The 14,135-nt window shown below is 37.6% G+C and overlaps 2 protein-coding genes, 1 long non-coding RNA gene and 1 pseudogene across 16 annotated transcripts in view; 2 read left to right on the plus strand and 2 right to left on the minus strand.

Annotated features, from left to right (window-relative positions):
- Window positions 1–6,762, minus strand: part of LOC126620820 (uncharacterized) — a 44,238-nt gene extending 37,476 nt beyond the window's left edge. The window contains exon 1 of one of the 3 annotated variants that reach the window (XM_050289145.1): window positions 6,551–6,762. The gene's annotated coding sequence lies outside the window, so the exon portion shown is untranslated. Of the gene's footprint in view, window positions 1–6,226; window positions 6,496–6,550 lie in introns of those variants that run through there. The other 2 variants (XM_050289144.1, XM_050289143.1) reach the window with 2 other exon arrangements.
- LOC126620800 (protein ROOT HAIR DEFECTIVE 3 homolog 2-like) lies at window positions 353–10,241 on the plus strand (annotated as a pseudogene).
- The window catches only part of LOC126620819 (uncharacterized), a 70,673-nt gene continuing 61,053 nt past the window's right edge, over window positions 4,516–14,135 (minus strand). For 8 of the 12 annotated variants that reach the window (XM_050289139.1, XM_050289134.1, XM_050289137.1 and 5 more), the window contains one exon: window positions 4,516–6,226. In XM_050289139.1, coding sequence (XP_050145096.1) covers window positions 4,609–5,283 — 675 coding nt within the window. In that variant the 5' untranslated portion in view covers window positions 5,284–6,226 and the 3' untranslated portion in view covers window positions 4,516–4,608. The remainder of the gene's footprint in view (window positions 6,227–14,135) is intronic. The other 4 variants (XM_050289142.1, XM_050289140.1, XM_050289133.1 and 1 more) reach the window with 2 other exon arrangements.
- On the plus strand, window positions 6,110–9,388 carry LOC126620849 (uncharacterized). Its single transcript, XR_007622687.1, has 2 exons — window positions 6,110–6,245; window positions 6,792–9,388. It is a non-coding gene; the product is annotated as an uncharacterized LOC126620849 (long non-coding RNA).

The raw sequence follows: 14,135 nt of genomic DNA on the forward strand, positions 1-14,135 counted from the left end.
AGTTAAATCCATCATGCAATGCATTTTCTTCCAATTTTTTATGATAAACTAATAGATAATTGACTAAATAAACATCCTGCAAAGTTTCAATAATTTTTTTTAAGTTTTTCTTACAATTTCCGTGGTTTCCATATTATTTTTATCGATATCGATAATATCTCGATATTTCCATATTTTTAAATTACCGATATTTCCGATATGATCGATATTTAATTACTTGGTTGGCATTGAGCCGTGCACGATTGCCATGGATTTGTAGGAGCCAAACTACAAAGGTATTTGATTTGTTTTAGATTTCTAAGAAAGAAAAATTAAAATATGATTTCTAAAAAAAATAGTGGGCCCCACACTATAAATCTTCAACTTCTTCCCCGTGCAACCTTCTTCCTCCTGCACAGTACTCTCCAGCAGCGTTCCTCCCTCCTTCGCCACGCACCAACAATTAAATAAAGCAACATCTCCCCAAACCAACCGAAAACCCATCACTCTTGCCGCCAAATCTCTCTGTCGCCGACTCCATCCCCAAACCAGCCCAAAACTCATCATCACTCCCGACTCTATGTCATCTCACCGAATTTCACATGGCTCGGCCGGCCTTCCCCTAATTTCAAACCCTCAGACACACATATACACTACCGTCAATCTGTGTTGTTCGATTTTGTCTATGGGGATCCAGGTCGAAGATCCGAGACCAAAATTTTTGGTGCCCGTTTTCCCTGGAAACCATGGCTCATCTGGCAAGCCACATCCAAAACTACGAGGTCCGATTCCTCCCCGAGTTCCTTGACTCTCACTCAAATTGGACGGATTTTCGAGTGGAACTATTCGCCATGGCCTGCAGCAACGCCGCGGCCGAGTTGCGTGGGGAGGCTGAGATGGACGCATCACAAAAGAGAAAGAAAGAGAGATGGCATTTTCCATTCTATTTCTCCAGGAGGGCTTGCTGGCGATAGAAGGGGTGTTGTCCCTGCGTCAGGATTTTCCTTTAGTGCACTACAGATTTGGAAAGTAATCAAAGAGAACAAGGACTTGGATCTTCCCGCTCACAAGGTTTGTTAGTTTATTTTCTTCCCATTGATAATTTGTGATCTTCACTTCTCATATGCATATAATAAATACACATACTGTAATTTATTTAGGTTATGGTTGCTACGGTTCGGTGTGAAGAGATTGCCAACCAGAAATTCAAACAGTCGGTCCACGATGAGGTATGTGGTCATTTATCTCCATTTTTGAGATGCTTATACTTCTAGCGTATTCAAGAAAGTTTTATTCGTCATTGCTTGGGTGAACACGATTTAGGGTTGCTTACAAGAAGCTGTTGAAACTGGTTCCGTACAAGGCTTTGGTAAAAGGCTCAGTTCCATTCTAGCCACCTATCTTTCCGAGTAAGTTTGACTCTGGTTTAATTATATTTTTAATCAATCATATAACTTGAACGCATTTTTCACATGTAATACTGTCCACCTTGTTTTTTTGGGTTTTAATTTTGCCACTAAAACTAAATGTTTATATGTGTTTTCAATTCGTTGGAAGGTTTATTGTTAGTGTTCTACGGGCTTGTACTGTTTCTAGTTCTGACTTTATTTTGTATGTCTTGATCTCGCTTATGCATGGTATGACATGGAGGCCATCTACTTTGATGAAGGTGTAAGGAACTCAAAACGACAACTGTTGGAGTCAAAAGCATCGGATGTATGTCTACTCTCTTTGTCTAAATTAACAGAGGGTTTAGTTAAGTTTTCAGTTGCTTAGACAATTTTTGCAACATAAGGAAGTCGTGATTAGTAGTGGTTTTAGTTAGGTTGTCAGTTTCATATACCACTTTACTGTTGGCCTCAATCTCAAAATGAACACCATTATAATGAAGTGGTTTGGCAACATAAATTTTATCCTTCCAAGTATCGCTATCAAATAATTATGCTTAAATCAACAGCTAAACATCATTACTGGAGCATGACTTTCTTCTCAAAAAAAAAAAAAGGGAGCATGACTCCATCTAATTACTTTACCAGAAGCTTAAAGTCACTAATCTCACTCTGAGAAACTGAGAGGACAAATAGAGCTTGCTTGTTATGTAATACACGAAAAGTAACATAGCCTTATAGTTCAGATTGTCTTCAAAGTTCAAAATGAAATTGGTTAAAGGGTCTGTTGGACTTGCTGTGGTCAACTTTGTAAATTCGTAGCTGCCACTAATGAGAATCATTTTTTTGTTTAAATCTTTCTTTCCTCTGAATTGTCCAGTTTGTTTACCTGCGTACTCGGCCATGCTCGGACACCTACGTTCTAAAGCTCTTGAAGATTTTCAAGTGAGGCTGGAGCAATCGTTGAACAAAGGAGAAGGATTTGCTTCATCTGTTTGTACCTGTTCTCAGTCTTCTATGCTTGAGTTTGAGAAAGGATGTGCAGGTAATAGATTTGTTTAGCTAATTAACATGTTTGTCAACCAAAATATTTCTTTCATTACTTTAACATGTTTCTCCTTTCAGATGCTGCCATACAACAAGCTAATTGGGATGCTTCAAAAGTCCAGGAAAAGCTTCGACGTGATATAGATGCACATGCATCATCGGTTCATAGTGCAAAACTGGCAGAATTGAATTCCAACTATGAGGTAGTGCTCTGACAATGTATCAAAGCCGTGGTTATTCTAAGACTATTCTTATGACGTTAGGCTCATAATCTGTTGTTATTCAAATTTCTTAATGCAAATACCCTTTATTTTTCAGAAAAAAACTTTCTTCGTCTTTAAGTGGTCCTGTAGAAGCTCTACTTGAAACTGGTGCAAAAGACACCTGGGATTTGATACGAAAACTATTTAATCGTGAGACTGAAGTTGCAGTATCAGAGTTCTCAACTGCAGTTGCCAATTTTGAGTTGGACAATGAAACGGTTGCCAAAATGAAGCAACATTTGAAGGATTATGCGATAAATGTGGTGGAGACAAAAGCAAGAGAAGAGGCTTTGAAAATTATGATCCACATGAAGGATCGGTAGGAACTTGTTAAAAATCTTTTCTTTTTTACGTTGTTATTTTGGTTGCTGATCACTTCTGTTTTCATTTCTCAGGTTTGCCACAGTATTCAATTATGACAGCAATTCAATGCCTAGGGTTTGGACTGGGAACGAAGACATTAGAAGTATTACCAAGGATGCACGAACTGCGGTAATCACTGGGAACTTTTGTGGAAGTACATGTTATCTTTCTGATTTAAACTGATGTTTTAGTTGTTTGATCACCTCTTTCTTGCAGTCTCTGAAGCTTTTGTCGACCATGGCTGCCATTCGCTTGGATGAGAAGCCTGATAATATTGAAAATGTCCTCGTTTCTTCTCTGGTGGACGGGACTGTTACTGTTTCATCTTCACAAAATAGGAAACTAGGACCTTCTACTGATCATCTTGCCTCAAGCTCTTGGGAAGAGGTACCATTAATTTATGGGTTTAGTTTTTATGTAAAATTATTCTATGATGAAACTCCTTACTTGTTAAGGTTAACTCTGAACTAGGTTTCTTCAAAGGATACCTTAATTACCCCAGTACAGTGCAAGTCATTGTGGAGGCAGTTCAAAGCAGAGACCGAATATAGTCACTCAAGCTATTTCGGCACAGGTATACTTAAGTTTAACCTTTGGAGAGAAGTGTTGGAATCTAAAGGTCTTCGCCTAAGCCGATCAAAGACAGAATATATGGAGTGCAAGTTCAGTGCAAATGGAGGCCAAAACGAGTTAGGGGTGAGGATCGGAGATCAAGAAATACCAAAGAGCGACCGTTTTCGTTACCTAGGATCTATCTTGCAAAAGAACGGAGAATTAGATGGAGATCTCAACCATAGAATACAAGCTAGATGGATGAAGTGGAAGAGTGCATCTGGCGTGTTGTGTGACCGCCGTATGCCACTGAAGCTCAAGGGAAAATTTTATAGGACGGCAATAAGGCCGGCGATGCTGTATGGCACAGAATGTTGGGCGGTGAAACATCAACACGTACACAAAATGGGTGTAGCGGAGATGAGGATGCTTCGTTGGATGTGTGGGCACACGAGAAAGGATAAGATTAGGAATGAGGATATCCGGGGTAAAGTATGAGTAGCCGAAATTGAAGGAAAGATGAGAGAAAATCGGTTACGGTGGTTTGGACATGTGCAAAGAAGGCCTACTGACGCTCCGATTAGAAGATGCGACTATGGGACAGAGGTTCAGGGCCGAAGGGGTAGAGGAAGACCTAGGAAAACTTTGGAAGAGACTCTAAGAAAAGACTTAGAGTACTTGGATCTAACGAAGGACATGACACAGGATCGAGCACAATGGCGTTCTAAGATTCATATAGCCGATCCCACTCAGTGACTTGGATTTTCCAAGTCTCCAACCGAGAAGTTTTCCTCACTCGGGAAATTAAGGGAACACTACCCCAACCTACATGCTCCACTCAGAAAGCTTCAACATACAAGCTTCAACAAAAGAAAATTCAAAGAACTTAGCGAAGAAGGCTTTGGTGTATTTAACACAATACGTTGAAATGAAGGAAAACTTATTTATTGATATCCCCGATAAGCTACAAATATGTACATATACATGAGTCAAAATAAACACACAAGAGGGAGCCTTCACAAAGGTTGCTTAGGAGAAGTCTCAGCAGTCGGTAGAGCCCCAGAAAGAGAAGGCACCGGAGGGGGATCATTTGGAGCCTCAGTACTAGACAGAACCCTAGAAGGAGGAAGCATCAGAGGTTGATCATTTGGAGCTTCATTACGCGGTACAGCCCCAGAAGACGAAGGCAATAAATGCCTTTGGAACAAACCCACAAATCTCTGATGATCAAGTAAAACCTGACCATCAGTTTCCTTCATCTGGTCAAGCTTCCTCTTCATGTTTGTAGCATAGTCATGTGCGAGCCGGTGCAACTGTTTATTCTCATGCTTGAGCCCCCTAATCTCCTGTTTGAGACTCATCACTTCAGCCGCCAATGATTCAACTTGGCGGGTTCGAGCAAATAGGCGTTGGGCCATATTAGACACAGAACCTGCACACTGAACACTGAGAGCCAACGAATCCTTAACAGCTAACTCATCAGACCGTTTGGAAAGTAGTCTGTTATCTTTGGGAGTGAGAAGGTTCCTGGCCACCACCGCAGCGGTCATATCATTCTTCATCACGGAATCCCCAACGGTAAGAGGACCAGTAGGGGAGACGAATGATGGGCGCCATATGTTGTCTGGAGAAGGCGGGGCTGCCTCTTCAACAAGGTTCAAGTCAAAACGACGGTCGGAGGGGCCAGACATTTTCAAAGGTGTTGAAGAGAGAAGAGATCGGACAAATCAAGATCTTAGAAGTGCAAGAATGAAGCTTCTACTGGTGGAGATTCAAGTGTGCTTTGGAACTTAATGCCAGCCCCTATAAAAATAGGCACTCGACGGAGCTTCAGAAATCGAAGAGGCGTTTGCTTTCTCAAAAGCTGGGCTGCTTAGAGATCATGAGGGTTGATCTCAGAAATCGAAGAGACGTTTGCTTTCTCAAAAGTTGGGCTGCTCAAAGACCACGAAGGCCGATCTCAGAAATCGAAGAGGCGCTCGCTTTCTCAAAAGCTGGGCTCCCCAGAGACCACGAGGGCCGATCTCAGAAATCGAATAGGCACCTACTTTTCCAGCCTTGTCAGCACCTGTCACACGCACACTCAGCTTTGCGGAAATTATGGGCATTCTGTCAAAGACTTCTGGGGAAGTAGAAAACACATGAATCTTACTGTTCAATCACCCACTTCCCACACGCAACAATAGCTCATGGGTACCACAGATAACTTTGCCAAAGTTATCTGCCAAAGTTGAGCACGTGAAGCTTGCAGCTCCCACTACATCGCTCTGACCAAGAAGGGTAAAAGAATAGCAAAGAAACAGCACTAACAAAGTTTAGACCCATAAATTTTGAAGGTCTAGCTACCATATTATTACCCATAAGGGTAAAGGAACAGTACCACTGCTGGATAATTGGAAAGTCCCTGTGTGTCAACCTCTGTGCTTCGTGGCAAGGTAGACTAGCAAACATGTCCAACCTTTACTCACATTCGAGAAAACACTCCCAATAAGATTGCTTGCTCCAAAATCGAAGAGGCACCGTCCTCCGAATCTCAAGAGCCAGACTCCCAACATGACTACTTTCTTAAAAATCGAAGAGAGGGTAAAGGAACAGTACCATTGCTGGATAATTGGAAAGTCCCTGTGTGTCAACCTCTGTGCTTCGTGGCAAGGTAGACTAACAAACATGCCCAACCTTTACTCACATTCGAGAAAACACTCCCAACAAGATTGTTTGCTCCAAAATCGAAGAGGCACCGCCCTCCGAATCTCGAGAGCCAGACTCCCAACATGATTACTTTCTCAAAAATCGAAGAGACACTGCTCCCCGAATCTCGAGAGCCAGATCCCCAGCATGATTGCTTTCTCAAAAATCGATGAGGCATCGTTCTCCGAATCAATCGAAGAGGCGCTTGCTTTCTCAAAAGCTGGGCTGCTCATAGACCACGAGGGCCGATCTCAGAATTCGAAGAGGCACCTACTTTTCTAGCCTTGTCAGCACCTGTCACACGCACACTCAGCTTTGCAGAAATTATGGGCATTCTGTCGAAGACTTCTGGTGAAGTAGAAAGCACATGAATCTTACTGTTCAATCACCCACTTCCCACACGCAACAATAGCCCATGGGTACCACAGATAACTTTGCCAAAGTTCTCTGCCAAAGTTGAGCACGTGAAGCTTGCAGCTCAGCTCCCACTACCTTTGTGCTTCGTGGCAAGGTAGACTAGCAAACATGCCCAACCTTTACTCACATTCGAGACAACACTCCCAACAAGTTTGCTTGCTCCAAAATCGAAGAGGCACCGCCCTCCGAATCTCGAGAGCCAGACTCCCAACATGATTACTTCCTCAAAAATCAAAGAGACACTGCTCCCCGAATCTCGAGAGTCAGACCCCCAGCATGATTGCTTTCTCAAAAATCGAAGAGGCATCGTTCTCCGAATCTCGAGAGCCAGATACCACAGACCACTTTTTCAAAGTGCTCTGACAGAGTTAAAACATGTGAAACTGGCAGCTCCCACTACCGTGCTATGACCAAGCAGGGTAAAGGAATAGCATTACTACTTGTTGTTAGGGAGACTCCTATATATGTCGACCTCCATCCCCAACGGACAGGCAGACCTGCAAAAATGCTCAACCCTTCATCATATCTGAGAGGGCACTCCCAACGAAGCCTTTCGAAATATTCAGCTTTCTTTCCCCCCGATAATACCTCTGCAAACAAGCTATACTAGAGCAAGAATATCTCATATCATCAGGGTTAAAAGCAAGAGTATCCCATATCATGCTTTTTCCCTGTCTTTTCTTTTGGCCTTGTTTTTACCTGCAAGACAAGGAGAAAGAGAGCAATCAGTCAGCACTTGGAATCAAGCTTCCAGCCAGGAACTGACTGCCTGGAACCCCTTACCTGATTACTTACCTGGCATTGCTCTCGAGTACTCATCTTCAACATCTTATGTTCCCAGGGAAGATTCCGCATCTGCTTGAGGATCAGATAGGGCAAGTGCGAAGGATACAAGGAAGCATGTGGAGACAAGCGTAACAGCACACGTGCCGATACATCCATTACTCTGTCAAAAGCAAAAGTATCCCATATCAGCAGGGTGGAACGTACTCTAGATTTGATGGACTTGTTTTGACCCTCAAATTCTTCAGTCGGCCTTATACTCTGGAGGAAACCAGAAAACCCTCCAGCTCAGTTCAAGAATAAGCCTGTGGAAAGTTACTTCTTCAAAAGCAAAAGTATCTCATATCATCTCTTCTCATTTTTCTTCTCTTTATCCTTCATGCTGCTGCAAGATGGGGAGAAGGTGAACAATCAGTCGGAGCTCTGATTGCTTACCTTGTCTGTCACCTCTTTCAGCAGACCCCCTAGCTCGGCGACTTGGGGGACTCCTACTACATGGTTTGTATCGCGCTTGACCAAGCCTGAAACTACAAGTAAGCTTCAAGTGAAATTGATACATTACCTTGTGCATCTCCACCAGTTAAAGATACCACCCTTGGATGGAGGAAGAGTACTTCCAGAGAAGATGCCACATCTACCTATGAGACAGATAAGGCAAGTCAAGACGACACCACACTCCGATACTTAGAAGTTTCGTGATTACGAGATCATTCTCCCACAATATTTCCTAATGTCATTTGTACTAAATCATTCACTTGTAATCACTAAAGGAGAGCTTGAACCTATGTACTTGTGTAAACCCTTCACAATTAATGAGAACTCTTCTATTCCGTGGACGTAGCCAATCTGGGTGAACCACGTACATCTTGTGTTTGCTTTCCTATCTCTATCCATTTATATACTTATCCACACTAATGACCGGAGCAATCTAGCGAAGATCACAAAAAGCGACCGTTTTCGCTACCTAGGATCTATCTTGCAAGAGAACGGAGAATTAGATGGAGATCTCAACCATAGAATACGAGCTGGATGGAAAGAGTGCATCCGGCGTGTTGTGTGACCGTCGTAGGCCACTGAAGCTCAAGGGAAAATTTTATAGGACGGCAATAAGGCCAGCGATGTTGTATGGCACAGAATGTTGGGTGGTGAAGCATCAACACGTACACAAAATGGGTGTAGCGGAGATGAGGATGCTTCATGGGATGTGTGGGCACACGAGAAAGGATAAGATTGGGAATGAGGATATCCGAGGTAAAGTAGGAGTAGCCGAAATTGTAGGAAAGATGAGAGAAAATTGGCTCCGGTGATTTGGACATGTGCAAAGAAGGTCGACTGACGCTCCGGTTCGAAGATGTGACTACGGGACAGAGGTTCAGGGCCGAAGGGGTAAAGGAAGACCTAGGAAAACTTTGGAAGAGACTCTAAGAAAAGACTTAGAGTACTTGGATCTAACGGAGGACATGACACAAAACCGAGCGCAATGGCGTTCTAGGATTCATATAGCCGACCCCACTTAGTGGGAAAAGGCTTTGTTGTTGTTGTTGTTGTTGTATCAGAGTTGCATCCCGAATAAATGGATTTTGTCTTTTACAAAATAAAGATTTGGATTATGAAAATATGAATATTGGAACATGTTCCTGCAAAAGTAATGAACAACTGGTAGGAGGAACGTGGAAATAGGAGGCATGCATTGTCCTCGGATGACATTTTGGGCGGGAGTTCTTATGTAAATTGGATTTAGTTTAGTAGTGAAACCAAACATATGGAAACACTTCATATTGAAAATCGTGCTGATTCTTGACTTGGGAACGGTTTAGTCAGATAGGACCAACTTATAATCAAGTTCAGTGTATTCTTGTTTTTTCTACAAAGAAAAATCCTAGCATCCTAATATTATTTTTGTAACGAGCTCCCTATCTTTATGCTTATAGCTCTGCTCGATCGTGATGTTGTTTGCTTTTGTACTTTCAGGAGGCTCACAAGCAGAGTAACAACTGGTTACCTCCTCCATGGGCTATAATGGCGATGATCGTTCTTGGTTTTAACGAATTTATGATGCTTTTAAAGTAATTACTTTCTATCTTTTTTGTTTCCTTTTGCGAGTTTTAGGTTTTGGACATTTTTATGTGTCCAGACCCTAATGTCTTGCACATTTGTTAATCACTGTGCCATTTTTCTTTCAATGAAATAGGAACCCTCTCTACCTCATGGTTCTATTTGTTGCATTTTTACGGGGACAGTTCCAGCATGGCGCTGTAAGTGTAAAATTGGGATTGAACGTGGAATACAACAGCTGGTGGTCCTAATTTGATAGAGTTCACTCAGGGCTGTCCGGAATACTGTCTATCTCATCAAGGTTTCTTCCAACCGTCATGAATCTTCTAAGAAAACTCGCAGAAGAAGCTCAAGGGGAATCATACACCGGAAGCACAAAGGCGGCCAGTTTCTCTTTCTTCTCAGAGTTATAGAAATGAAACACCTCAGCCAAATCCAGTAACAAGCTCATTCCCAGAGTCCTCAGTGTCATCCAATATCTCGTCATCAGATGCCGGCATGGAATACTCAAGCCCTCCTTTAAGACAAAGGCGAACGGCAAACGTTGAGGAAGTTGAATCTTCATGATGTATGATCTCTGTTGTTTGTACCATGTGCATCAGATTAAGGTCACTACTAATTTGTGCGATAGTTTTCTTTCTTTTTGATTTTGTTTATTGTTTGTAGTTACTGAAAATTTGAAATAAAAATAAAATGGGTTTGCTCAGTGCCTGGTTTTACAAATTATAGGTTAGTTGTTATGTTTCGAGGAATTAGATTATAAAATCTGCGTATTTTAGAACATATGAAAATTAACGAAAAGGGTTTCAAAATTTTGCATTTTAATAAAAAATCATTTAATAACTTTATTTAATGATAAGGACAAAAAAATAAAAAAACATAAAATATATACATATGTGCCCAGTGCGACCCCCCAACCCCCTTCCCTCACCCCTTGAAATATAACTAAATAAGAAAAAGTACATGAAAATACACATATATATTATAGGGGTTTTTAACTTTAATCCTTCAAGAATATTGAAATTTAAAATAAACCTAGTGGTAGATTACATATTGATTATAATCCCTTGATGTGTCCTTAATTCAAAATAATTAATGTGCATTTTATTTAATGTCTCCCATTAAATATTTAAATTTATTAACATACAAATTTTAATTTTTTTTTTACCAAAAAAGAGTTTTCTAATTTATTAATTTTATTTAACATTCTTCAAACTTAAAAGACTCAATTAATGTACCTTTTAAAAAAAAAAAAAAAATTAATGTACCTAAATGTTAGTACCAAAATGTGTTATATTGAACTAATGTATTTAAATGTTAGTACCGAAATGTATGTACCTAAATATATGCACTGAAATGTAATATATTACATTAAGGTACCTAAATGTGTGTACTGAAATGTATTATATTAAATTAATGTACCTAAATGTTTGTATCGAAATGTATGTACCGAAATGTGTGTACCTAAATGTATGCACCGAAATATATTATTGAATTTAATGTACCTAAATGAAGAAGACAATGTACATCAAAATATATTGTATAACAAAGATTAGTTTATCTAAATGTTTACAACAAAATATATTACGATAAATGAAATGAAAATAAAAATTATAATGAAATAAAATTAATACATTAAAAATTAGAAGGAAAAAGAGAAATAATAAAAAAAATAAAAATATAATTAATAAATGATGTTATTAATGTATCAATGGACTAAAATTAGATTTTGATCTTACTCATGGTTTTAATCTAAAAGTCATATTTGCCAAGGATTAATATGAAGTTTTCTATATATTATATTAGGAGAAATTAGATTTTCATCCTTCATTTTGCTATTTCATTGATTAAAATCCTATTCATTTTCAATTTTTTATCAAGGTCCTTGGGTATTAATAACATAATTAATTATTTCAATAATAAAATATTTTTTTATTTCTAAATATATTCATTTAATGTTAAAAATGTTACAATTAGTATATTTATATTTATGACTAAATTGTTTGTCATATATTTTTAGTTTTAGTTTGTACCCATGTCAAGTTTAATCGAATAAATTTACTAATGTTATTAAGCATAATATCTTTCTTTTTCTTTTTTTGTGATTTTGAAGAATGTACCCATATTTTGATACAATAATTTTTTTGGTTAATTTTGATGAATGTACCCATGTTTATATATATACACACACACACAATAGTATATTTATATTTTAATATTTTTAATCCCACAAATTATGGTTTTTTATTTAAAACCTCATTTATATAAAAAACTAAAATTTCTAATTTTTCATTTAAAAAATATACTAACGTACATATAAATAAATTATCACATTGATTTCAGGGACCTCAATCAAAAATTGAAAACCAACAAGGTTTCAATCAAAGAATATTCATAATTAAGGACTGCATCCAAAGTCTCCCATTATATTATGTATGAATTAGCTAACTGTAACAATGATTACACCAATTTTTAGGCCTTTGACAAAGCAAGATAACACAAACACATGTCTGGTACTATAATCTCGTAAGGTGTATATTCATGTATATAATAAATAATATATATATATATATATATATATAAGTAATGTATGTAGATTTCATTTGTACCTACTTAAGGCAAAAGAAATAATATACGTATGGGTGAAGTGCCGGTTTAGTCCTTGAACTATCACCTCAGTGAAAATTAGGTCTCTGAATTATTTTTTTCGGTAAAATAAGTCCCTAAATTCATTACAAATTGCTAATTTCATCCCTACTATTATATTCAAAGCTATTTTATCCAATTTTTCTTCAACTCAAGTCACTTAACACACTTTAGAGTGTAATACCATCATTTTCTCATCTATAAGCCCTTAACATTTCATATAGGCTGCGAATTTAATGTCTAATTTACACTCAAAAGTTAACTTACACTATTTCTTTATGAAAACTATCAATTTATCCTCCAAAGTTAACTCCATACACTCTTTCTTTATGAAAAATTATCAATTTACCCTCCAATGTGTATCACATGCAAGTAACGTGACTTAAATTGACAAAAAATTGAATATAGTAGCTTCGAATATAACATTAGGGATGTAATTGGTAGATTTTTATAATTCAGGGACTAATTTTTCTGAAAAAATAGTTTAGAGACCTAATTTTCACTAAGGTGATAATTCAGGAACTAAATTGGCAGTTTACCCTATACATATATACACATGTCAAGATTCATAAACAGTGTAGTATCGTTAAGTTTCATAAACAGTGTGGTACCGTTAAGTTTCATAAACAATGTAGTAAGTTTCATAAACAATATTTTTGAGGACGCGCGGGTCCAGTATGTCATTTTAAAAAAAATTAATATTACAATTACGTATTTTTCATTAAAATTTGAGTTCTTTTGTCATTTTTATTAAAATTTAAGAGTTTTTCATTAAAATTTAAGTCTTTTTCATTAAATAAAGTTATTGCATAGTTTTTTGTTAAAATAAACTTAGTCCAATCCCTTTTCATAAAAGTTTCATTTTAACATTGCTTCTCTTTCTTGACAACTTTTTCTTTATATTAGTATTGTCAGCAGCTTGTCACTGGACTTTGCTGAGTGGCGCTACATTCACTTTTTATCATTCTTCTATTTTACATATAATACTATTTTATCATTCTTCTATTTTAATTTTTCATAATTATCTTTTCTACTAATTAACTATAAATTAATTAGGATCATCTACTACTAATTCATATACACCATGAAAATCATATCAGACTGGTTAAACGATCCCCATAAAATATAAATTTAATTAGAGTTTTGCATAGTCTTGAAAATCATGTAGTATATTACACAGGAAAATTAGAAAAAAATGAAATCAAAATATAAAATATAGCACTTAAATCCTACTACAAAGTTTTTCTCTTGTTCAGCAAAATATGAATGGTTGTGCATGTACGTTTCTTTCCTTCATTCATAAGAATATGAATGTAAACATAAAGCATCCACAATGCTAATATTTCATCAATAAAAATAAACTATAGTATCTACTTTGACTAAAGACAAAATTGAATATCACAAAAATATATTAAATTGTCTGTAAGATTGTTTTCCTTTTCTTTTCTTCTACCTTGACGAGCGGTAGCCTCAAATTTAGATTGTGGGTGGATTTTCTCAATTAAGATGCTGTTGGGGATCAAGATGATTTTAACTATGTTTTTGAAATTGATTATTTTTTTCTTTTCATTCCATTATAGTTGGAGAAGATTGGCTTTTCTTTTCCTCGTGTCCTTATGAAGAAGGGAAAGAAACTAGGAAGAAGACTGCAACGGCAGAGAGAAGGAAAAATAGAAGAAAGGAGAGGGAAAAAATATGTACGGTTAGATTAATCTCATGGTGTATATTTTAAGTAAAAAAGATAATTATGAAAATTTTAAAATAGAAGAATGATTGGATATTATATTTTAAAAACTTACTATGTGTCGAGTTTTAAGTGAATTCTAGTGTCCCTTAGCAAAATCCAATGGCAACTGAACTCCACACAATTTTTTTCTCACAACCAAGAGCATGTACGTTCGGATCACCCTAGTTTTTATCGACATCTCACTAAAAAAAAAAAATATTTTTAACT

The sequence above is a fragment of the Malus sylvestris genome, chromosome 5, assembly GCF_916048215.2.
Source record: "Malus sylvestris chromosome 5, drMalSylv7.2, whole genome shotgun sequence".
Classification (NCBI taxonomy): Eukaryota; Viridiplantae; Streptophyta; class Magnoliopsida; order Rosales; family Rosaceae; genus Malus; species Malus sylvestris.